Here is a 25,826-nt window from a genome sequence, read left to right as displayed (position 1 = left end):
TACTCTTATTGCAAGCTGTGTGTTTATGCATTGAATGTTCATCTTTCTTGATGTTCGGGTACTCTCATGGCTTTAATGACTCTCCAGCACTTACTTCTGACTATGATACACAAAACTCAAAACAAAGAAGTTAACTAATTTTTAGCCTAAAATGACAAAATTAATGAAATAAAGACTATCTTACAAAACAAAGAAAAGCATGTTGAATGACCTATGGGTGTTCATGGCAATGCCCTATGGTTTAGAATGTTCTTTCAAGTTTATTTGCTACTCAAGACTTCACAAAAATCACACGAAACTTAATTGAGGAATTTTATCAAGCAACTTGTGGGCATAGAACTATCCCTTGAAGTTTTGCAATAATGGAGAGTTGTAAAACCCTCCCTTATGTTTGGGGATCATTGTTATAGCATCCACCACTCTTTACAAACAACACAATACGGAAGCATCCATCCAAATTCGCCCAACCCACAAACCCTTGTTTATAAATCTCTCACCCCAACAAAAAGGGGAAAGAAGGAATGGGATTTCATTGATGAAAACACACGAATTCTTACCTTGTGTTGTGGAGGAGATGATTTACACTACTTTCCTTGGGGTTGGAAGGGATTGGGAGAAGGGTTTTAGTGTTTGAGTTCGGTTGGGAGCTGTTTTAGAGAGAGGGGGGTTTTGGGAGGATTGGGGAATAAGTGAGGGGTCGGCCGTGTCTTATTCTTTTAAAAGAATTCGAATTGGGCCGACCCGTGCGTTGGCCATGCGTCGCATGGTCATCGCACAACATCCCCCTTTCTGAACTTTATACTTAGAAAAAATTTTGCTCTGATTTCCCTTCATGCGCTGGCAATGCGTCGCATGACCAGTGCACAATACACCCCTTTCTGAACTTTGTACTTAGCCAAAATTTTGGCTCTGAGTGCTGATCATGTGCTGACCATGCGACGCATGGTTAGCGCACAATACACCCTTTTCTGAACTTTGTACTTAGCCAAAATTTTGGCCTACTTACCCCTCGTGCGATTTCCATGCGACGCATGGGCATAGCACACACAAACCTGGAGCAGTTTCATTACTTGCTTCGAGCGTTTATTGTTCCTGCTCATTATTTGGTCCTGCAACATGAACACACACATGACATATATGCTACAAAAGTTGGGTTGCCTCCCAACCAGCGCCTTAGTTAAGGTTGTGGCACGACACTTTTTGTTTGTTTGTTTTACATTGTTACATTACAAACTCGGGTTGCCTCCCGAGAAGCGCCTGAGTTAACGTCGCGGCACGACGTATATCCTTCCCTACTAGTCATCGAGTAGCACTTGCTCCTTTTCCTTGTCAAAATTTTTGCCCCAATATCGCTTGAGGAGCTGCCCATTGACCAAGAACTTGGGCACCTCATCCGTAGTTTGTATTTCGACGGCCCCATGGGGTGTGATTTTTGACACCACAAATGGGCCAGACCATCGGGACTTAAGCTTTCCCGGAAATAACCGCATCCTAGAGTTGAAGAGTAGTACCTGCTGCCCTAGGGCGAATTCACGATGTTGTATATGCTTGTCATGCCATCGCTTTGTTTTCTCCTTGTACAGCTTTGCATTCTCATACGCCCCCGATCTGAATTCATCAAGCTCGTGCAGCTGCAACAGCCTCTTCTCTCCGACCAAGCTCATATCAAGATTTAGCTTTTTGATTGCCCAATATGCTTTGTGCTCTAGCTCAACCAGCAAATGACATGACTTCCCATAGACTAACCTGTAAGGAAAAGCTCCGATGGGGGTTTTATATGCTGTGCGATAAGCCCATAAAACGTCATCCAACTTCATTGCCCAATCCTTCCTCTGAGCGTTCACAGTTTTCTCTAAGATTTGCTTTACCTCTCTATTTGAGACCTCTACCTATCCGCATGTCTGTGGGTGGTAAGCTGTAGACACCTTATGCTTCACCCCATATTTCGCCAGAAGGTTCTTCAGCAGGCTGTTGGAGAAGTGGGCACCCCCATCGCTGATCATAGCCCGTGGAGTTCCAAACCTCGCGAATATATTCTTTCGCACAAAATTCACCACCACCTTCGCATCATTGGTTGGAAGAGGGACTGCCTCTACCCATTTTGAAACATAATTGACAGCAAGCAGAATGTACCTGTTACCGAAGGATGGTGGGAAGGGCCCCATAAAGTCGATGCCCCAAACGTCAAATATCTCCACCTCTAATATGTTCGTCAGAGGCATCTCGTGCCTCTTAGAGATGTTTCCCGTTCATTGACATCAATCACAACTTCTAGCAAATGCATGGGCATCTTTGAAGAGGGTAGGCCAATAGAAGCCAGATTGTAATACCTTAGCCGTAGTACGATCACCTTGAAAGTGTCCCCCGTATGGGGAAGAATGACAACTCTCCAACACTTGACCCACCTCAGTCTGTGGAATGCATCTCCTCACTAGCTGATCAGTTCCTTGCTTAAACAAATACGACTCATCCCATATGTAAAACCGTGAGTCATGATATAACTTCTTTCTCTGCTGTGAAGTGGCTTCAGGTGGGTACACCCCACTTACGATCAAGTTCACAATATCAGCATACCATGGGACTTCGGCAACAGGAATTGCAAATAGCTGCTAGTCAGGAAAAGACTCTCGAATTTGAACATCCTCCACAAAATGGTTATGGTTGTCCAATCTAGACAGGTGGTCTGCAACTTGGTTCTCCGCTCCCTTTCGATCTTTAATCTCAATATCAAATTCTTGCAACAGAAGAATCCACCGAATCAACCTGGGTTTAGCATCCTTCTTGCTGAACAAGTAGCGAATAGCTGCATGGTCTGTGTAAACAATAACATGTGTTCCAACAAGATAGGATCGAAACTTATCAAACGCATAAACCACAGCTAGCAGCTCCTTCTCTGTCACAGTGTAATTCAATTGGGCAGCGTCTAAAATCTTGCTAGCATAGTTGATAGAATGAAAAACCTTCTCTCGTTGCTGTCCCAGCACAGCCCCCACAGCGTTGTCACTTGCATCACACATTAACTCGAATGGAAAGTTCCAGTCAGGTGCAATGATTATTGGTGCAGTTACCAATCTCGTCTGTAGACCTTCAAAGGCTTTAATACATGCATCATCAAATAAGAATTTCACATCCTTTTCAAGTAATCTGCACATCGGACTTGAGATCTTTGAAAAATCCTTTATGAAGCGCCTGTAAAATCCTGCATGCCCGAGGAAACTGCGCACACCCTTGACTGATATGGGGGGTGGCAGCTTCTCAATGACCTCCATTTTTGCACGATCAACCTTCATCCCTCTCTTTGAAACCTTGTGCCTAAGGACTATTCGTTCTCGGACCATAAAGTGACATTTTTCCCAATTTAAGACCAGGTTAGTTTCTTCACATCTTGCCAGTACTCGGTCTAGATTTTGCAAGCAAACCTTAAAAGAGTTCCCGAATACCGAAAAATCATCCATGAACACTTGTACGAAGTCCTCAACCATCTCTGAAAAAATAGCCATCATACACCTTTGGAAAGTCGCGGGTGCATTACACAACCCAAATGGCATGCGTTTGAAAGCATATGTGCCATATGAGCATGTAAACGCGGTCTTCTCCTGATCCTCCGGGGCAATAGCTATCTGATTGTAGCCAGAGTAACCGTCTAGAAAATAATAAAACTCTTGCCCGGCTAACCTGTCTAGCATTTGATCTATGAAGGGAATAGGATAGTGATCCTTTCTGGTTGTCTCGTTTAGCGTGCGATAATCCATGCAGATTCTCCATCCAGTGATGTTATAGTAGGAATGATCATTTTTGTCATTTGTCACAACTGTCATCCCTCCTTTCTTCGGGACGCATTGCATCGGGCTCACCCACTTACTGTCCGAAATGGGAAAAATAATGCCTGAATCTAACCACTTAATTACCTCTTTCTTGACAACCTCCTTCATCACAGGGTTTAGTCTCCGCTGATGTTGTGCGCTAGGCTTATGATCATCCTCCATGAGTATCTTGTGCATGGACAGCGCGGGGCTAATTCCCTGAATATCAGATATCTGCCACCCCGATGCTCTTTTGTGGGACTTCAATACTTTGAGACAAATATTAACCTCTTCGGTGGTCAACTCTGCTGCCAATATCACTGGAAAGGTATCCCCCTCACCTAAGAATGCATATTTAAAATGGGCGGGCAGGGGCTTCAATTCCAATTTCGGAGGCTCTTCAATTGATAACTTCGGAGTTACTCCCATTGTCCTGTCTAAGTGCTCAAACTCGCCTGCCCGAATATAAATACTCACCATATCTAGACTCTGCACCATCTCAAACGTCTCCATGTCACAAAAAATATCATCCCTCACTAAGGCTCTCTTCAAAGGATCATGAGAAGCGATGAGTGGCCTTCGTGTATCATCATTCAGAACAGTAATGGCGGACAGCTCCTCATAGATTGCAGGCATCTTCAGAGCTTGGTATACATTAAAGACCTCTACTTTATCATGTACTCGCATGGTAAGCTCCCCAGCAGCTACATCAATAAGTGCTCTCCCTGTAGCCAAGAACGGATGCCCCAAAATAAATGGGACTTCCGGGTCTGGCTCGAAATCCAATATCACAAAGTCAGCAGGAATTATCAACGACCCTACTTGTACCAATACATCTTCAATAATGCCTTCGGGTCTTACTAACGATCTGTCTGCCAGCTGAAGAACTATAGTGGTTGGTCTGGGCACTCCCAAACCTAGTTTTCGGAAGATAGACGAAGGCATTAGATTTATACTTGCACCTAGATCACAAAGTGCTCGAGCAACATCCTGTGTCCCAATAGAAATCTCAATAGTGAAACTCCGGGATCCTTCAATTTTGTGGGCAAGTTGTTCTGAATACGAGAAGTGCATTCCTCAGTAAGTGCAACCGTGGCATACTCTGTGAAACGGCTCTTGTTCGCAACAATATCTTTGATGTACTTAGCATACTTTGGAATACCCTGCAGCATATCAACCAAGGGGACGTTCACGTGTACCTGCTTAAGTAAATCAAGAAACTTCTTATAAGTAGCCTCTTCTTTCTGTCTCCCCAGACGTTGAGGGAATAGAGGCGGTGGCTTTGCAACCACGGCCTATGGCTGCTTTGCCACTGCTGCCTTGACTGCCTTCTCTTTTTCACCCTCTACTCGACCAGTTTTCTTTGAAGTCACTTCCTCTAGTTCTCGCCCATTTCGCAGAGTTACAGCATTGCAAGGCTTGGCATTCACATCTGTGTCACTTGGAAGTCCCCCAGGAGGTCTAGTATTTTGTGCACCAGCTATCTGTCCCATCTGCCTCTCTAAATTCCGCACAGCCAAATCGTGATTCTGATTATCTGCTATCAACTTCTGCTGGTCTATCATCATCTTCTGCATGTCACCCATCATCTTTTTCATCATCTCTTCCATACTGTTTGTGGGAGCTTGAGGAGCAAGTGCTGACTGATAGTTCTGCTTCTGATTACCTGAGTTGTCACTCCACCTGAAATTCGGGTGGTTCCTCCAATTTAGGTTGTAGGAATTTCCGTATTGATTGTTGTTTCCTTGCCCCTTGCCTGCATTACCCACAAAGTATATGGATGCGGGATTTGCAGGGCATTCATCACTGTTGTGACCCTCTCCGCAGATATCACAAAAGACTATGGCTTGCTGCACTGCATGCACCTGTGGTGGAGCTTGCGACGCAGCTAACTTCCTGAGGTCGGTGCGCATGGCATCAATCTGTGCTGATAATGTTGTAAAATTATCTACTTCAAAGATGCCCGGTGCTTTCCTAACTGAACTGCTAGCTGCATCATCCTGCCAGTCTGGCGTGCTCTGAGTGAACCTGTTCAATAATGTGAATAGTTCTTCATAGCTTAGATCAAGAGCCTGCCCTCCTCAGCAGTGTCTAGTGATGACTTATGTTGGGCATCCAGACTCTCAATAAAAGTGTGTGCCAGAACTTCATTCGTCTGATGGTGGTGAGGACAATCTCTGAGCAAACCCTTAAACCTCTCCCAGGCTTGATACAAATTTTCTCTATTTTTCTGCCTGAATGACATGATCTCCCTTCGGGGGCGAGCGGTCTTTGCTGGTGGAAATAACCTTGTCAAGAATTTAGTCTCCAAGTCATCCCACATAGTGATAGAATTGGCGGGCTCTACTAATAACTAGTTACTTGCATTCCCCAATAGAGAGAAGGGGAACAGTGTTAGTCGCACATATTCTTTAGTGACCCTTCCAGTAGCAAAAGTATCGACAATCTGCAGAAAAGTACGAATGTGACGCTGAGGATCCTCATGTGACATTCCCGTGAATTGCCCACTAGAGTGAAGTAGCTGAATCATAGGATGCTTCAGCTCAAAGTGCCCTTCGATGGTGGGCTTGACAATGCTTGAAGTGACATCTGCCATACGAGGCACTGCAACCTCTCTCACTTTCACCGGTTGATTATTAGCCATGACCACAGGTAATTATGCGACAGCCTGCGGGTTCTACAATAAATTCAAATCTCTCCTGCGCCGATTGAAAGTACATTCAGGCTCAGGATCGAATTCCTCAAGGCTGTTTTGACTCGCAGTCCTTCGCATTCGAGTAAAGTACCTGCAATCAAGTAACAACTAAGATCAAGACGTTAACACTTGGATAAAATGAAGCAATAAAATTTATTATGGCAAAAATAATTGATTTCTAAGTCCCCGGCAGCGGCGCCAAAAACTTGTTGCGTCCAAATGCACACGCAAGTGTACGTGGTCGTACAAGTAATAGAGTGATTATATAAAATCGGATGTCGAACACACAGAGACTTATGCCCAATATTTCACGAAAATAAACTATTGCTTAATATCTATGCAAGTGAAGAATAAAAGTGTTGGTTCTTTTATAACTAAATGCTATAATGTAATTGACTAATAGTGTATCCAGAAATTGTGCTTAGAACGTAATTGAGACAGGCTTTTATCAAAATTTTAGAAGTATTCCAGGGTCGTGGTTGGTTCACCAATCCTATTGAGTCAGTCAAGTATCACACCTTAGCAACTTTGTTCACAATAGCTAATTAACCGGATTATTAATCTCGTAGTATTCTTCCGAACCACTACTCACCGATTCAAGATAATTCTCCTCCTATATTCCTATGGTATTGACCTATCAAGAATGCAATAAGATCACGGTATATAATTGATTGCGGTAACTAAGTATATTCCTATCCTAGTCACAAATCCTAGCCCAACTTTAGGGATATTCAGATCACAATCTCATTATTTCTTCTCCAAATGAACGACGTCTTTCCCAAGCACGTATATTAATGAGTAAATAGAACTCAACTGTTGCGCAGACAATCAAGAAATTAAACACAGAAGTAACGAAGCAATTGCATACGAACACGTTACTAAGATTGAAATACTTGTCAAACGTCAATATTCATGGCTACGCCACAACCCCAGAATTTAAGTGTTTAGTTACACATGATTCGATATTGGAGACAAGAATTCATGATTAACATAGGGTTTTTGATGTAAAGAAAAATAATAGAAGAGGAATAAAACCGAGAAAGAGTTTCACAAGTCTCAAAATTCTCCCAAGCCGCCTTTCTAATGTTCAAAATGGCTATTTATATGCTAGGGTAAATATGAGATAAGTTGGCCCAATCCCGATCTAAATAGGACAACTGACGCCGCTTGTGCGCTGGCTGTGCGTCGCATGGCCAGCGCACAACCTCCTTTATGTTCATCTTGTGCGGCGCATGACCAACGCATGGTCTGTCTGAGATTTAGGAATGGTGTTTTTGTGCGCTGGCTGTGCGGCGCATGGCCAGCGCACAACCCCCTTTATGTTCTTCTTGTGCGGCGCATGACCAACGCATGGTCTGTCTGAGATTCAGGAATGGTGTTTTTATGCGCTGGCTGTGCGGCGCATGGCCAGCGCATGAGACCCTTCAGTGGTCAGATTTTGCCTTCAAGTGCTCGAACTTCCTTCGCAACCTTCAATCGACGTACCCAACCTCGGAATCACTCAAAACTGCCCGGAATACCCTTCGTTGGTCCTTGTTGTACCTATTCATATAAACACACCAACATAAGCTCATATACAACAATTCACTTTCAAAACTGCGATGAAAGTGCTAAGAAGTAAAGTGTAAATGACACTAAATCTAGATATTTGTGCAAATGTTATATACCCTATAGAACAACATGTTTAAGTTAAAACTAATGGAGGTACTAAGACTTCCCTCTTAGCAATTCACAATTACTTAATGATAGCAAAACTAGTACCAACAATCAGTTTTTTTGTTTTTCTCAACACAAGGTACCCACTAAGGACATAATTAGGTCACTAGGCATTAAGGCTCATATGAGCAGCTTAAGCTAATGAAAAAAAAAAAGAAAACAAAAACGGCAACTAACATTTGTAAAGTGTCACACATTTAACGTAGGGGCATTAGAGCTGAATTCATACACAAAGAAAAAGTCAATTTACCTTTCGCACATCCAAACAGGGTATAGAATGGCCAGGATGACTCAATAAAATTAGTGGCCCAAAGCTAACTTTTAATAAAAAGCATATGTTCTTTTTTTTTCCTCTTTACATACTTGTTGTTTATAGTGTAGTATTTTTTTTAAAAAAATAAAGCTTTTAACTACACATAGTAATATTATTGCTATTATTTATATTAAGAAGGATTAATTTTAGTTAATACTATGTTATCCATGTGTTTGTAATATCATCCGTTAGATGTTTTTGTATATAGTTTTATTTACTAATATGGCGATGTGAGTACTGATATTCAAAATTCTAAAATATTTCTGTTACAAAGATTTTTTCCTTTTCTACAAACATCAATATTGCCTAAGAAAAAATAAAATTATAAAATTCACTATTAATAAAAAAGTTCGGGTGACCAAATATTTGAGGCCAGATTTTTTTTTTATAATAGTGTAGGCTGCAAATCATGAAGGGTGATTGTAAAATGCTTTGAATCTCGCAGTTTTTAAAACCTGTATGTCCATGATGGTTGAAGATGCTGGGAAGAGGAGTTGGAAAGTTAGTAGCCTATGGAATAGTAAATCTTCAACTCTTCTCGTATCTCCTACCGCTTCCTCTGGAGGAAGATACGAGTTGTCTTTTGTTGATATAAATGTATTTCAGATAATCCGCATGAAATACCTTCACCCATGTTGATAACTTGCACGATCAAATATGTAACTTAATTTATGCCAGATTTTCGCCTAGAGATTAATCAGGTTATTTTATCTGTTCCAAGTTCAGTTTGCGAAATAATAACAAACAGAAAAGTAATGACACTATATTATTACGTGGAAACCACCCGACTCACAAAAGGTGCGAAAACCATGACCTATACCTTTGCAGGATTCGTCCCAAACTCCACTATAACTGTGAGCCTCAACAAATTTCAGATTACAAAGCTTGTAACTTAGGAATTAACTCTAATTATATCTCAATAATTTCCCTAGACTATTGAGCCTACTCCAAGTCCCTCAACTTGGAGCTGAATTTGACAATTGTTTATACCTATTACAATGCTTCTGTCACACCCCGAACCATAGCCTGAGCGTAACACGGTACTCGATGCCTTGCTGCATGTGATCAAGCAAACCACATGGCTTGTTGAATCAACATGGGGTATGAACTGATGCGGAATACACTTAAAAACATGGATATTCTGAATAACATGAGTCATCATAATACTAATAAAAATACTGTTTAAACATGATGTGGAAATAGGATGAAAATATAATAAGTACCGAGCCAATGCTGGCTATACGACTCTGAACATCTGACATGACATAATTGAACTAATCTATGAAACCTCTAACATGAGTCTGACTGCTAAACTATTTACCGGGATAAGGCCTCCGGCATACCTTAGCTACATAACTGACATGAAAATAAATAAAGATAACACCTCAAATGGAAGGGGCTCACCAATAGCTACTACGGGAAAAGTCCTAACGAGCTGATCAGTCATCCTGTAAATCTGCATTGTGAAATGCAGGCCCCCGGAAAATAAAAGGGGACGTCAGTAAACTTAAACTGTACTGGTATGTAAAGCAACTGAATGGAATAAACATGGCAAATGGAATAATAGAACTGAAACAGAAACTGTATCTTTAAGCTGAACATGAACATTAATATCATCTGACATGAATAAAATATTTTAAGTCTGTAAAGATATCTGTGGGAGTTCATTAGTATAACCGACATGTAACCACCATGTAAATACGTGGCGTCTGATCTCTGCCCGATCAGCTAAGTCATCTCATACCTTGCCGGGGTACGAGACATGAATATGGCATGAATGGATCCAATATCCCGCAATGGGGGAACATGAAGGAATCGTCCTAACTGGGCGGAACGATTCTTATCCTACGCTAGCATACGTAGTTTCGTGTATTAAACCTTCTTGGTAATCTGTGCAACTCCCAAAACATGAACATGGATATAGTTGGCTTAGAAGCCCATGTATTACATAAACATGGCTTGTAACATGGTATATAAGTATACTTTAACATGAACATGGATTTGGATATATATATATATATATATATATATATATATATATATATATATATATATATATATATATATATATATATATATAATTTGTCTGAAACATGGAAACATGTAGGATTTTCATGGGATTGATCATAATAGTTAATAACCTGCATTTAAGAACCCATGGAATGTAACGTATGGGTTTTTATGGATTACAGACAGATTCTCAATAACCAAAAGGGAATATTAAGAAAACAATAACGAACTATTAATACAAACATGGTATATCATGGTACATGTACTTAGGATTATCATGAACATGTCTAGAACCCTAGTTTTGGTGAACTTTCGTATAAACATAGAAGAATATGGCGTGGGGAAGAACAATGATGTTCCCACATGTAGATAGATGTAACACCCTCATCTCCCTAGGGTGTGATGGGCACCCGACCCTTACTTAGGGCTGAGCGAACCCTCAGACCCTTAGTGCACACATAATCTTCTTAGACTTTTAAATCAAATAAAGATGAAATACATAGTACAGCTTTCAGAAATATTCTTTTTCATCGTTATTCTCAAATCAAACAAAAGCTGTAATCATGTAGAATTTATCACATAACACAGAATGACATATCGGCTGATGGAGCCGCTTACAAAACTGACATTCTATACCCACGACTCTGTCTGCAAAGTCTCTAACATTACTCAGAAATCATAGCACATATACTCTGACTCGGCAGCACTCCAGGAGCAAATGGAGCTTGCCAACGCCGCTGGAACATCTTCTATAATGGCTTCTACTCATCTGGGTGTACCTGCGCGGCATGAAACGCAGCCCCCGAAGAAAAGGGGGTCAGTACGGAATATGTACTGAGTATGTAAAGCATGGAATACAGAAAACAGAACCATAATCGAAACAAGCAGTACAAAAGTAAGTACATTTTTAGAATACCAAAATGCTTATTTTTCAGAACGCAAATTGTGTATACCGATGTCATATGTCAGAAGGAGTACAAAAAATAGGTAGATCATCCAGAGTGCCAAAATGCTTACTTTCCAAACACAGACCATGCGTGCCAACATCGTATGTCATCATATGCATATACATATAACTGATTCATATGTAACATAATAGTGCCGAGGAACGTACGGCCCGATCCATATATAACATATTAGTGCCGAGGAACGTTCAACCCAATCCATATATAACATATATTATATTACTGCGGAACGGGCAGAAGATTAGTACAGACAATAAGCACGATATGCAGAATAATAAAAACAACTTACTGGAAACACGAATCATGCATGCCAGGAACGGTATCCGGCCCCTTGCGGGACCCGGGGAACGTGGCGCCACCCTGCCTTTGGCGCCACACACATCATACTCCAGAAGATTTGCTCTGTAATCTCCGTCACACATCATAATATCACATCACAAGATCAAAAATATACATATACACATATATGGTTCGGCGAACCATGAACACATCATAACACCGTAACACATCATACTTCGGAATACATATATGGCACCCGGCCCTCAAGAAAGGGACCCGGCGAACCATGCGCACGATATATACCGGCCCGGGACTCGGCGAAAAAGGTAATGGCACATGCACGAGCAGAGTAGTGAGAAACTATATGCATATAAATCAAGACTCGATAGATAAGTATACTTACCGACACCTGAAGGCTCAGAAACAAGTTTCGGGTCAATCCGACTCAGTATAAGAAAGTTATGAGCGTTTGAAGTACAGAACCTTCTACGAACATTTTAGAAGCTATTTTTTTGGAAAATCAAAGCAACAATCATATCAAGCATCTTTCGGATATCGTTATGGATCAAATCAAATAGAGCTTTTGGAACCATACGTACATATCAAAATATATCAAAGACTCAATGGAATAATCGAACGTACTAGCATTTGAAGATCAAAACCTTAGTCATATCAATTATCTTTCGAATGCCATTTGGAAACATATCAAACGAACTTCGGACATCATAGATACGCATCAAAACCATATGAAACAACTTATGGAAGTCAAGAATATTAGCCATCCTAGTGGCTCTAAGAATAGGAAATTTCTTTGAAATCATACATATACGTCATTTGCTCGTTTCATCAAGATCATGCCAAAATAAAGAAAGGGTAAGCCTTACATACCTTGTCTGCTTCCTTAGCTAATCCGAACTTAAGTCTTGGCCTTTCCAAAATCTATAACAATATTAGTGAGTAACAAACATTAGATGTAGATGTCCAAGAACCTTATCCTGAACTAACACTTTGTCTACAGAAATTTCGGCAGCATTTCCCCTGTAAATACACCATCCCCGAGAATCTAACTCGGCCAATTTTATCAACAACAATCCGAGAATTCAACTCGGCCAAATTATCAACAACAATATCAACAATCACATCTCCAACTTCAACAATTAAACCACGTTAAAGAGGACTTTTGAATTAGTGGGAATACTAGAAGAAAATATTTTTTTGGATCAAAATTGGAGGCTTCAATTTTTCCTCTTCTTGGCCGAATGGCCCTTGTTTTTACTCTTCTTCAAAGTTCTTGAAAATTCTAAGTGTTGTGAATGGAAAATGAGCTCTAACTCTCATCTTTTGTTTATCAAAGTTGGGCTCCCATGTGGGCCTTGGACCACTCCATGTGGCCGGCCACTTGGCCCCTTTTTATTAAGCCCACTTTTTTTTTTTGTTTTTTTTTTGTTTTGCACTTCATGAAAATTTATTTTTCAAATTTCAAATTTGCCCTTAGCCTTCTGCAATATTTCTATGAGCCATCTTGCGAATTTCCCTTTTTACCCTTAGCCTTTCTCCATATTTCCATACTAATAAACAACTTGTTCATTAAAATAATTTTGAAAAATAGTCTTGCCCTTGACTTTTCGCAATTATCTCGAATTATCCGAACGTACAAAATACGGGCTATAACAATAGAAACCCTACATACCTGTAACACTCCAAAATTTGTATAAAAGTCTGAACATTGAGAAGAAGTCCCAAAGCCTTAGTCTTGAATCCTTGTGATGGGTTTTCTTGAAAACCCTAGGTTAGGAATAATAAATTCTTATTTAGAAATCATAGATATAGGTTAGAATTCATTTGAAAGGCTTGGAATAGACTTACCTTAGCGTATGCGAGTGATGGGAGGAGAAACACTTCATTCTAGGGCTTAAGAATATGAAAAATAAGAAAAGAAACTGAAGTCCCGTATTTATACTATAGATGAGTCGGGAAAATGTACGGGCACCATGTACGACCCGTGCAATAATGTGCGACCCAAACTTCGTGGCCGTATCTGAATGATGGTTTTCCAGAAACTTACGATTTTCGTGAAAGGACATACGGTTTTGAAAATATGGCCCATACTTATTTTTACGGTCAGTATAAAATGTATGGTCAAAAAGTACGGCCCGTACATATCTTGATCGTATGGTTTTGAAAATGTACGGTCCATATATCTTGACCGTATCTCGATTGACAAATTCCGGTGACTTGGATTTTCTGGGAGCGATGTATTCCCAATAAGTACGACCCATACTTATAAGTACGGTCCGTATAATTTGACGCAAAACGTGAATCACTGAATAGTAACGAATTTTCAATCCTTACACTTTTCGTTGGTTTCTAAATCCCTGAATCATGAACATAGCTTAGTTTAAAGGTACGAGGTGTTACAGCTTCTAAGAAAGCTGAAAATGTACAACTCGATAAACAACCCTAACATAAAATAACTTGAAGACTGTAAAGCATTACACAATTAAACAGGTTCTCCAACTAGGTCATACGTATCAGGCTGCACTTCAGTAGTCAATCAGAACTCTGAATTATTGTTTTTGCTTATTTGCTCGAATTATGCTTTTCTCTCTATGTGAGTGCGTCGTTTCTTCCAATAGAGACTTGCATTTATATAGTTATTGGTGAGTAGCAATTCGGCTAAACACAAACACATACTTGATAAGGCCCATGAGGAGAGATAATGTTTGACATGGAGGCAACCTGTTGCTTGTCATGCGGCTTGATATGTGCACTGTAGGAGTCTGGAGTTTATCTCAAATAACTTTTCCAAGGACTCCTATATCCTGTTCGCTAAGTCCGTATCTCGAGATCTTTTAATCCAAGAGTTTTACTTGCATCTGGACCCTGAGATGGAACATGTCCATTGACCTGATTCATTTACTTTGTCAATCATCAAAGCATATATGGTCCAACACATGTCATGCGATTCGCCACGAGTACTTCAAGCCAAATGAGGGACATGTAACCTAAAGAAGTCGGCTTGCCTATTGCAAAATAAAATAATTGTGCTGACTTTAGTTCATAAATATTATTTCGTGAATAATTCTTACTTCGTGTACTTATCCATTATAAATTGCTTTTACCTTTTGCTTGTCTTTTTCTACAGTTCCGGGAGCGGATACATTATGTTGTTTATTACGTTGATATGATACAAGTGACACGACAATCCAGAAACAGATTAGTTTTTAATGTAGTTTATCTTGTAAAATGCATGACTAATGGTTGTTCAGAGTCTCAGAGTCACGACCCAATTCACCTAAGTTTTGATGGAGAACCACACAACATGCATAGGCTCAAAATAAAAGAAAAGGCAAAATACATCAAAACACTCCTAAACTATACCCAAAATGTCGATACCACAACTATACAGACGACCCATTACACACCTAATATATTTTAAAGTGCTATTTATTACCCCTTAGAAGCTGATGTGGCAAAAATAAAAATAAAAATTCAAAAATAGGCAAGTGAAGTCAAAATTAAAATAAAAATGATTTTTAAATAATTCCTCCACCACTACTACCCCCAACCCCAACCCCACGCACCCCACCCCCTTCTCTTCTCCTCTATGCCCCCCGACCCCCCTCTTTCTCATCTTCATCTTCTTCCATTCCCACCCTCACTGCCTTCCTCCCCCCCCCCCCCCTCCCCCTCTCCCCATTCTTCCTCAACTTCCTCTTTTCCTCCACACCCCTCGTCACTGCTCCCTTCCACGTTACCCCACTCCTTCTTCTCCTCCACCTTCACGCCACCCCCGCCCCGACGCCCACCACCACCCCCACCGGAAAAACTGGATTGAGGAACAAATCATCCAATTCCTCGACAAATTCGTCCCACTTCCACTCAAATTCGTCCAAGTTTAAGAAACAATACGTAACTATAATGAAGAAATTGCACGAATTGGCCTTCAAATGGACTTTTAATAACAATGAAGAAATTGTACGAACTGCCCTTCAAATGGATTGGATAATTTTTCTTCATTGTTGTTAAACAATGAAGAAATTGCACGAACAGTCCTTCAAATGGACTGGATAATTCTTCTTCATTGTTGTTAAACAATGAAGAAATTGCACGAACTGCCCTTCAAATGGACTGGAGAAATTGAAATTGCACGAACTGCCCTTCAAATGGACTGGAGAAATTGAAATTGCACGAACTGCTCTTCAAATGGACGTTTAAAAGAGATTTGGGTGATGTTAGTGATGGGGTAGTGGTTGAGGGGTTAGTGATGGAGAAGATGAAGAAGAAGAAGGGTGCCGGGGGGGGGGGGGGGGGGAGGAGGGGTTATTTATATTTTACAATAAAGGAAAAATAAATTAACTAAAAGAAAAGAAAAATAATTTAAAAGAAATCTGATTTGGCGCTGACGTAGTGCTGACGTGGCAGGCGAGTGTATTACACTTTCCATTGTGCAAGTGGTTATCAGTTTGCAGGGGTAAATAATTTCACTTTTTAGATGTTCAGGTATATAATAGGTCGCCCGTATAGTTTATGCGTGATATCGATATTTTGGGTATAGTTTAAGGGTGATTTGATGTATTTTGCCTAAAAGAAAATAACATAAATAAAAGGAGCCGAATACCCCAAAAACAAATACAATCACCCACAAACTAGTGTCAGAAGTCATGAACACGCAGGGTTTAATGCATATGTACAATGATGACAAGCTAGCATGTGATCCTACACACATATATATAGCCTATGATAGTATGATGTTAAAACGAGTGTCACGACCCAAATCTAGCACTAGGCTATGACAAGGCGCCCAACAAGCCACCACCTCACCAGGCGACCCCACTATGCTAACATGCTCATAACGGTAAGACAAAAGAGATACTACAGTAATATGATATAGCATAAATGTTGTAATGAAGATAATATCTGATATGTATCGTACAAACCGTAATATCCAAAAGCTATACAGTAAGTCATGCAACTAATCATTGGGTACAGTGTACGAGACGCAGCTCGAAAGTAAAGATAATACCGAATAAAAAATGATAATGTCTAAAAATTAATAGGTGCTTAAAATATTATCAAAAAAAAAAAAAAGAATTAAATCATAATAAGGATTGAGTGGGATGATCCGCTTTTTAATCCATTTTAGTCCAACCTATTTCAACTCAAGTAATTTTTGGATAGATTAATGACCAATTCATTTATTAACTCAGTCAATTTTAACGCGTCCAAATTCAGCACACCACTCCCATCTTACACCCGTGGATATAACAAGCATAGTTTAAATTTTGCTTTTTATTCCTTAATAGAAGGAAAGTTATGTTTGATGTATAGGAAAGGCAGAACTGGAAAAAGAAGAAATCAAGAACAGAAAGGGAGCAAGAACCTTATACCTATCCCAATTTTTAGCTCATTGAACATGTATATGGAGAGCTACTGTATAAATAGATACAAGGCTCAGTTTTTAACCAAATCCATATTCTTAGAATCATGTCACGGCAAAAAATTATTAACAGTTGGGAAATCATAGTACTAAAATATAATGAGACCTTTTTTATGTGAATTATATATCCTTGTTTTTTCTTCTAAAAAGTTTTACCTAATTAATATGTTATGACATTATTGCAAGGAATAAAACTTGAATCCCACATCGATTAAATAGAATATTTTTGTGCGGATTGTCCTTCAAAGGCACTGGTCTTTAATTTTTGTCCCTCAAATTGATGGTCTTTAATTTCTGCCTTTCGCCTAATACCCCGAGATTCTGGATTCGAACTCCAGCTCAGTAAGAAAAAAATCACAAGGCAGAGGTTTGTAGTAAAGTTAGGCCTATTCGGACAAAAGTTAGGGTTTAAGGCAAACTTTTACTCAAAATTAGGGGTAAAAGTTAGACTTTAAGACAAAGATTTATAAAATTCCAACTAAGTAAAAAAAATATTAAAAAAAAAAAAATTGTCTGAAGGCAAAACTTTGCCTGCCTTATGCTTGAAGGCAAAATTCTGCCTTAAGGTAGAGTTTCAAACTTTACCTTATAATTTTTTTTTTTTAATTTTTTATTGAGCGGGGTTCGAATCAAAAACAAAAATTAAAAACTAGTGCCTTTGAAGGGAAATCGTGCAAATGACCTTTAAATAGGAAGCCGATGTGGAGCTTATATAGCATTGGGCTTTTCCACCTCATTAGCTAGCTCTTGGAGTGTGTTTCTCTTAGGAATAAGATTGTATCAGTGGTACTTGTATCAGATTCACCCATCACCCTCCGTGCCCATCGTACCTTGAATGGTGACGCCGCCGGGCTCTCCCACCTCAATAGCTAGGTTTGGGGTGTGGCTTTTTTAAGGTTGTATCATAATACTCTTCAAATTGAAATAGTAAAGGTAGATTTTCAAAAAAGCAATAACATTTTGTTTTTCTAAACATCAAATACTTAGAAATAAATTCAATTTGAAGAAACAACTAGTATTTGAGATGGGGAAGCACTATTCTAAGAAAGTAGGAGTAATTTTTTCCAGTGTGGACATTGACATCCTAAAGTGAAACAGAGAATTATCATCTGCTTGTGAATATCATTTACCATAATCGCAATTGGCAACTGCACCGATAGCATATTCTGATGTCAACTGGTGTTAGATATTCGTTTTGGTCCCACTTTTGGGGTACTCTCTACCAAGAGTAATGTCACTGAAACCAGCATGGTCTAATAACAATTTTGAAGAAGCATTAAAAAAAAGTTTCTAAACACACAAGATATTTAGCAGAAGGCAAAAATACCGGTCTCAAAGCTGCATATTCATTCCTCTAAATATTACAAACAGATGCCTCTTCCTAAGAGGACATACATCTCTAGTCTATTACAAACAACAAAACTGTAGCTGCTAATCAGTTAGTTCACCTCTCCATGCAGCTCGTCTTGGCTTACAAGCAGCAAAAGTGCCTAATGAACTATAAATATAGTGGAGAAACACCTTTTATTCGTGATTTTTTTTTTATCTTACTGTAATCATTTTTGCTTTTTTTTTTTTTTTTTTTTGAACTGTGGGAGGGGTGGTTATTGTTGGTTTTACTTGAGCTGCTGATGTCTACCTGCATAAATGAAATCATGAATCAGTTATATAATGCACAAGGAACTGCCAATAACTACAGAAGGAAGAGTATTAACAAGTATAACACCACAACTTCTAAGTGAACTCAAATGCAAAGCACTCACATAGATACAGATAGCATCACTAAATTGGTGAAATTATGGGTTCAGTGGTAAATGGTTTACTCACAAATGTGGGATTAGAATAGAACTTTACTTTTATCTCCTGTTTACAAAAAGCCAGGTCCTCCTATGCTACAAAGAGTCAGGTTATATGTTTTCCTTTTCCCGACAAACAAAGGTTTGATTGATAACAAGATCTTTCACTTCACCACAACAGGAACTCCGCTAACCTTCTTGTCTAGTTGGTCTAACTAGAGGATCCTCTCCTCCCTATCCATTACTAATGGACTTGGAATACAATTCACCGGAGGAAACACGATACCGAGAAGTATGCTTAAAACAGAAGCACTAAAATTTTGCCTTTTCTTGCTTTGGTAGTACACTTCCAGAAGAGTCGGACTCCTTTAAAGAGTTCTACTGCTTGATCTGTTCTTAGGGTGGGTGAGGAAAGTGGAGGGATGTTTACTCCGGGAAGGCCAAGTACTTGGGTTTACAGCACACAAACCAAAACCCAACTACAAATTCTCCTATAAGGAAAGATATTGCATTAGGTATGTAAACCCAAACTGATTGTCCTACTATTCCATTTTTCCAGTTCAAAATACCGTTCACTTCTGAAAATAAAGATTTCCTCATTCTAAACACCACCTTCCAATTACATAGGAAATGAAGGTACTACAAAACCCACTTCTATGACTCAATTTATCAAACATTAACTTCAAGTATATTTGTGGATCCACTCAGCAATAACATAATTACAATTCTGTCTCTATTTTCAGGCCCAATGAAATTATAAAACCTGCATTCCGGTGGAGGAGTTTATCCACCTGATATACAACCTTACATGATCACTGTTGATGTCATTAGACCAAGTTTAGTACTTTAGTTTGCCCCAGGAATACACCATACTAAAGGCTGCCTAATGCTACTGACAGTGGGAAATGGAATTCTAGGCACTTTAGGTACAGTCAAACCTCTCTATTACGCCACCGTTTGTTCGAACATTTTTGAGCTGCTATAGCGAAATGCTGTTACAGAGAATGTATAATATAGCATAACATGAAAAATCAGTTCCAAAGAAAACTTGACCGTTATAGTGAAGTGTTGTTATAGAGGATGGTTATCATAGAGAGGTCTGACTGTATTAGGACACCAGATATTACATACTCTCTCATAAATCTTGTATCCGTGCTTCCACGGCATACTTTTGTGCACACAAGACTCTAGCATCTTATATAGAAAGATCACATCAAGGAGGATACCATCGTTTAAAATGTCTGACCCTATGGAGCGCTAGAAAACAAAATCCATCCAGAGTATTTGAGCAATCTCGTAAAGGCATTGTATGGCTTAAACATGCAGCCAAGGTGAGGTAAATAACAATACCAGAGATTCTTCTTCAGCAAATTGTTGTTTTGTTGTCCATTAACTACTACTAAATAATCTTCAGTCATTTTGTTAAAACATGACGAGTTCTTTATTGGGTACTAAGGCAGTATAAGTTCAACTACAAGATGAATATGGCAAAAAATGATATTTGCAAAGAAGAAAAATTACGGAATTTCACATTCTTCTTTTACAACAAATGCATAACTCAATACCTTGAAGGTAACTCTGCATCACCCTGATCCAAATTTTGGTCCATAAGCAATATACATGAGCTTATCCATTTAAAAAGCGGGATTTTAGATCAAATTTGTTTGTCCTCGCATTTATTCTTTGGTTCATAAAAGAGTTAATGATCAAAAACACACCTAAACTATCACCTTTTCGCGAACTTCATACCTCAACTATCCATTGTTCCATATATCTACCTAAACTATCACTCTCTTTGTATTAAAATAGACCTCTATGCTGAGTTGGCCTCCGCGTGCCTATTTTTTTTCCAGAAATACTTTCTTAAGGTGTGAATGTTTCTTGAAACGAAGTGTTACTGCTAATATCAACTAATATCTCAATCCTAAACTATACGAGGTGATTATATGAATTCTCAGTAACATCCCACAAATTAATGGAAACCTATTCTGAATTGTAGGGATCATTCTCTAGTTGACTAAATTTCGGAGCTGAATTAAACAAAATTAATTCTCTTGGGAACCAAAAAGTGCCAATTATAGGGACTGAACGAGCAATAGAGTCTCATTCTCTAAGAAAAAGAGATTTATTTTCCAAGAAAAGTGAAATTTGGAACACCCATAAACAATAATCAAGAAAAACTCACAAATCTTCATACCTAAATCCATAAACTTGCTTGGTTTGGTTCAAGAAAGTTGCTTGGCGTTCTGGTAGAAAGCAGCAGAGCATAAGATTGAAGCAATGAAAGCGAAAATTCCCAACCCAACCATGAGGGAAAAACCAGCAACCACCAAGTCCATCAAGAATTGCAAGCTTATTCCCATCACCAACATTTTCTTGTATTTCTCTATATGTTTAGCTTAATTTCTAATAATGGGTCATTTCATATTTTGGTATTTATAGAGAGAAGGACATAGATGGATAAGAATGGGTTTTTTGGCACCCCGAGAACTGAATGCAAAGACAACAAAGCATGTGACGAATAGTTGCAGAAAACGCATTGGGAAGGTTGACAAATAATTTGCAATTCAAGATTCATGTGTGTGCCTCCTTAACCGAGTTTTTTCTTGTGGGCCAGTCCATATTTTTCCTTTTTCAAAAATCAAATTTTTGCACCTCATATTTGTGGCATTTAATTTTTTTCCTCCTACTCATTTAATGAAAATATCTGATTCGTTCGGCATAATTTCTATAACATTTTTATCTTCGATAACTGAACTTTTGCGGCGCTCTACATAAGTTCGGTAGGAATTAAGCTATGCGGCATAAGTTGTGTAGTATTTTTCAGATTATGTTGAGTGTTGAAAGTTTTATCTTTTCGGACCTAACTTTTGTGGATGTGATGATACATATAGCTAAGCTAAACGTTAACTATGCTGAGCGAAATCTAAACGTATGTCTTTTTCAGATTATGTTAAATAATGAAAGTTTTGTCTTGTCTGACATAACTTGTGAAATGTTCTGATGCATATGCCGAAGCTAAATACTAACGATGCCGGTCGAAATTTAACTTATGTCTCGCCAAAAGTGATCAAGGGAAAAAATTAAAGACCAAAAAATTTAGGGGGGAAAATTAAAGACCACCCTAAAATAGGGGCATTTGTCCGAATAACCCTTTGAGAATTTATTACTCCAACGGTCTCAATTTATGTGACACTTTTTTTAAGTCAATCAAAAGAAGAATGACATTTTTTCATATTTAGTACTCCATCAGTCCCATTTTATATGTGGGTGTTTTACTGCGCATGAAGTTTAAGAAATAAATGAAAACTATTAAAACTTGTGGTGTTCAAATCATAGAGATTTGTGTGGCTAGAAATCATTTTATTAAGGGTAAAAAAGTAAATTTAAAGCTGAAATGTTACTAAATAAAAGAAATGTGTGATTTTTTTTTTTTTTGGGAAATGAACTAAAAAGGAAAGAGGGTCGCATAAATTGGGACGGAGGGAGTAACTATTTAACTTTAAACTTTCCATTTAACCCTTAATGAAATAATTTATAGCCACAAAAATTTCTATGACTTATTTTAGATCATCAGTTTAAAAATCTTCCTTTTCCCTTAACTTCGTACCCAGTCAAACACCTTCACATAAATTAGACAATATTAATTTTGTGGTGGTGGTATATGGAAGATTCTCTGATGCGAAAATGGATATTTGAGCGATGTATGTATATCCCCACTGAATATATGTGTATCTTTATATATATCCGCATATCTCATGTATATCACGTATATATGTGTATATCCATGAAAATGTGTGATACATATGATATACACATGTGATATATTATCGCAGTGACATTTTTCAAGTTGAGTTGTTACCTGAATTTTGCCTCCAAATCAGTTCAAGCCGCCTCTAATTTTCCTCAAGTTTTGTACATAGTGTCTTCCAAGTGTCCCCAAAGAATTCCAACCACATCGAGAAAAGTATTAATCAGATGAAAAGTAGAGTTGATAGGGTATGATAGTTTTATTGAAAGTGTTGTTATTACGGTTGATCCATAGTTTTATTAAAAGTGTTGTTATTACGGTTGATCCAAAGACTCCGTAGAGCAATAGGAGAGAGTCCGGCTAGAGGGATATGTAGATTATTGACATTATAGACATTGCCAAGTAGTATTTGCTGTTCTGTTTCATGAATAAACATTAAATGCTGAATGGAAACAATTAAACATTTTTTTTAACTAGTCCAATTCAGCCTACTAAAAGAAATTTCATCCACCAAACAGTAATAATTTATAATCGCCGTCTCTATATACTTAATATATAACAAGTATGCAGAAATTATACAATTTCAATTTTGTAAAAAATAAAGATTAAAAATTACTTTTTGCTGTGGTTTTTGTTGCGCTGATATGACGAATAAATCCCTTATGTCCTACTACTTAACTTGGAAATTGCGTAGATAATTTTTCGTGAAATTTCCTAAGTAATCAAATTAATAAATGTCCATTCCAAAGTAGGGATACGATCTGCGTACACTCTACCCTCTCCAGATCCCACCTTGTGAGATTATACTAGGTATGATGTTGTTGTCTATTCTCACGAAAATTGGTTAGTTTTGAGCGTTTAAAGTGGAGGAAAAATTAGAGTATGAATTGAGTTTCCTGATCTCGGAAAAAGGAAAAAAGCAAGTATATCATTAACTGTCTCTATTCCTGACTTTTCTTATTTAGTTAGCTTTTCTTTTTTTTTTTAATATAGAGAAAGTCGTTGGTAGTCTTAGAGCCCGTTTGGATTGGCTTATAAGTTGCTGAAAACAACTTATAAGTTGTTTTCAGTTTTTTTGAGTGTTTGACTAGTCAGTTTAAAATCATTTTATACTTAAAATAAATCCAAAAAAATAATTGGGTCTGTTTGGCTTAGCTCATCAAAAACAGCTTATAAGTTGTTTTTTCAACTTATAAGTTGTTTTTCAATTTATAAGCTGCTTTTTTTAAGCCCATTCAAACGGGCTCTTAATTTATTATTGGCTCTTTTGAATAGAGAAAAGATGTTTTCGCCTTGTTAATTTTTTCAATTCCTCGGGATAGTGAGCCTAATGATTAAAGTTATTTTTTGTTGTGGTTTCTGTTGCACTGATATCTCGTGTAATTCTTTCTTTCCTACTACTAAACCTGACCACCGCTTAAATTATTTTGCTTGGGATTTCCTAAGTAATCAAATCAATACCTGTTATTTCACATGAGCAAAGATTTGTTTTGAGCGTTCGAAGTGGATGAATAACCAGCATACGCAATCGAGTTGCCCAATCTCATCGGAAAATGAAAAAAAGAAGTATATCTTTAATCGCCTTTATTCCTGACTCTATATTACTATTTAGTTATCCGTTTTTAATAAGAGAAAGTTGTTGGTAGCTTTAATTTATTACTAGCTCTTTTGAATAGAGAGAATACTTTGTTGTCCCTATAAATCATGGATACTTTGTTCATCATTCCCATCACTCTTTAGGGAATTAGAGGAAAAACCTCTCCAACTTTTAAATTCTGAATTCGCCTTAGCACATCAAGTCTTCCTCTACAATCTTCATGCCATATATAGAGGATCACATATCACAATGTAGAGTAAAATGAAAATGACAAATGAGGGACACAAACACAACTTAGGCTAATATATTGGATACCTTGTTCATCATTCCCATCACTCTCATATTTCTCTTTAATCATTTCTTCTTCTCCAATACCACTGCTGAGAAATAAATCCATAGCTGATATCGAGCTTATACTACAAAAATTCAAGTACAAGTATGGTCCTAATATCACCCTCCAAATAGGGACTACCAGTACTACTATGTTCATAAGCAGCCACTCTTTAGCCTACCAGTGCTCTTTACTTGCATTACCGATCAATAAGATTTTAAGTAGCAATCACCGAACTACAAACACCGACCCGTGTGGCCCCACATGGAGGCTTCTCTGCCGGAACCTCAGATTGGAAATGTTACGTCCCTCTCTCATCAAGTCCCGAGCTAATTGGGCACTACGTATTCTCATTGAAAGGCTACTTGATAGATCTGATTCAAAATGGGAGTGATGGTAATTGATCATATTAAGCATGCCATCTTCTGTCTTCTTGCCTTCATGTGCTTCGGGTACAAGCTTGATGAGGCTCAAATCAACCAAATTGAAGATTGACAACACCAAGCACTTCTTTCTAGCCTTGCTCCGATTCAAAATACTTGACATTTTCCCAGACTTGGAAAATTAATCTTCAAAAACCATGCATTGGAAAGAGCTAATAAAATTACGAAAAGAGATGGAGAGCGTATTCATGCCTCTGATCCAAGCCCGAATAAAGTACAAAGACGAAAAAGCTAACTCTGGAGTTCATCCAAAAGAAGAGGAAACAGTTTCTTATGTCGATACGTTGCTAAATTTGGAATTGCCTGAGGAAACTAGCTAATGAAGAGATTGCCAGATTATGTGGTGAGTGCCTCGGGGCAGACAGCGATACAACGACTACTTTGCAGTGGATAATGGCCTACTCGGTTAAGTACCTTGCCATACAGGAAAAACTGTATAAAGAAATACTATGCAAAATTGCGAGAGCATGAGAATCAAAGGGAGAAAATAACAATAAGTTGATAAAAGAGGAGGATTTTAGGTGTCTAGTAAATTTCATATCGTTACAGAAAAATGAACCAAAAGAACAATGGTAGCTATATGGTTGTTCAACTACAAGTCACAGTGCAGTCGTTTCATTATTTAATCTAACTACACAAAGATGAAAAAAATATGAAAAATCATTTGCCATTAAGCGCCCGTTTGGT

The 25,826-nt window shown here is 38.4% G+C and overlaps 4 protein-coding genes and 2 pseudogenes across 4 annotated transcripts; 2 read left to right on the top strand and 4 right to left on the bottom strand.

The window, feature by feature from the left end:
• Positions 1-1,295: 1,295 nt before the first annotated feature.
• LOC132613200 (uncharacterized) lies at positions 1,296-2,222 on the bottom strand. The gene is made up of 2 exons (XM_060327244.1): positions 1,926-2,222; positions 1,296-1,832 (listed from the first exon to the last, which is right to left on the bottom strand). The coding sequence occupies exons 1-2, from the start codon at positions 2,220-2,222 to the stop codon at positions 1,296-1,298; spliced, it is 834 nt and encodes a 277-aa protein (XP_060183227.1).
• Positions 2,223-2,258: 36 nt separating this feature from the next.
• Positions 2,259-4,877, bottom strand: LOC132613199 (uncharacterized). Its single transcript, XM_060327243.1, has 2 exons — positions 2,691-4,877; positions 2,259-2,606 (listed from the first exon to the last, which is right to left on the bottom strand). The coding sequence occupies exons 1-2, from the start codon at positions 4,875-4,877 to the stop codon at positions 2,259-2,261; spliced, it is 2,535 nt and encodes an 844-aa protein (XP_060183226.1).
• A 221-nt stretch (positions 4,878-5,098) lies between these two features.
• On the bottom strand, positions 5,099-6,447 carry LOC132613198 (uncharacterized). The gene is made up of 3 exons (XM_060327242.1): positions 6,165-6,447; positions 5,876-6,077; positions 5,099-5,831 (listed from the first exon to the last, which is right to left on the bottom strand). The coding sequence occupies exons 1-3, from the start codon at positions 6,445-6,447 to the stop codon at positions 5,099-5,101; spliced, it is 1,218 nt and encodes a 405-aa protein (XP_060183225.1).
• On the top strand, positions 5,966-6,059 carry LOC132616349 (small nucleolar RNA R71; annotated as a pseudogene).
• A 12,050-nt stretch (positions 6,448-18,497) lies between the features above and the next one.
• Positions 18,498-21,571, bottom strand: LOC132615393 (uncharacterized). The gene is made up of 2 exons (XM_060329999.1): positions 21,215-21,571; positions 18,498-18,860 (listed from the first exon to the last, which is right to left on the bottom strand). The coding sequence occupies exon 1, from the start codon at positions 21,387-21,389 to the stop codon at positions 21,243-21,245; it is 147 nt and encodes a 48-aa protein (XP_060185982.1). The 5' UTR covers positions 21,390-21,571; the 3' UTR covers positions 18,498-18,860; positions 21,215-21,242.
• A 1,110-nt stretch (positions 21,572-22,681) lies between these two features.
• On the top strand, positions 22,682-25,610 carry LOC132613197 (cytochrome P450 89A2-like; annotated as a pseudogene).
• Positions 25,611-25,826: the final 216 nt, after the last annotated feature.

This window comes from Lycium barbarum, chromosome 10 (assembly GCF_019175385.1).
Source record: "Lycium barbarum isolate Lr01 chromosome 10, ASM1917538v2, whole genome shotgun sequence".
In the NCBI taxonomy this organism is placed as follows: domain Eukaryota; kingdom Viridiplantae; phylum Streptophyta; class Magnoliopsida; order Solanales; family Solanaceae; genus Lycium; species Lycium barbarum.
Note: the sequence above shows the minus strand (reverse complement) of the source record. Positions and strands in the feature narration are given on the sequence as shown.

Bases quoted from the DNA above. Each gene is read 5' to 3' on its own strand.
- LOC132613199 (XM_060327243.1), bottom strand. From the start codon at position 4,877: ATGCACTTCTCGTATTCAGAACAACTTGCCCACAAAATTGAAGGATCC. The intron at 2,607-2,690 runs GTTGCAGACCAC...CCTGACTAGCAG, and splicing joins GAAAGGGAGCGGAGAACCAA to CTATTTGCAATTCCTGTTGC.
- LOC132613200 (XM_060327244.1), bottom strand. From the start codon at position 2,222: ATGCCTCTGACGAACATATTAGAGGTGGAGATATTTGACGTTTGGGGC. The intron at 1,833-1,925 runs GTGTCTACAGCT...GTGAACGCTCAG, and splicing joins AATATGGGGTGAAGCATAAG to AGGAAGGATTGGGCAATGAA.
- LOC132613198 (XM_060327242.1), bottom strand. From the start codon at position 6,447: ATGGCTAATAATCAACCGGTGAAAGTGAGAGAGGTTGCAGTGCCTCGT. The intron at 6,078-6,164 runs GTAACTAGTTAT...TATTTCCACCAG, and splicing joins CTCTCTATTGGGGAATGCAA to CAAAGACCGCTCGCCCCCGA. The intron at 5,832-5,875 runs GCTCTTGATCTA...ATTATTGAACAG, and splicing joins GACACTGCTGAGGAGGGCAG to GTTCACTCAGAGCACGCCAG.
- LOC132615393 (XM_060329999.1), bottom strand. From the start codon at position 21,389: ATGTTGGTGATGGGAATAAGCTTGCAATTCTTGATGGACTTGGTGGTT.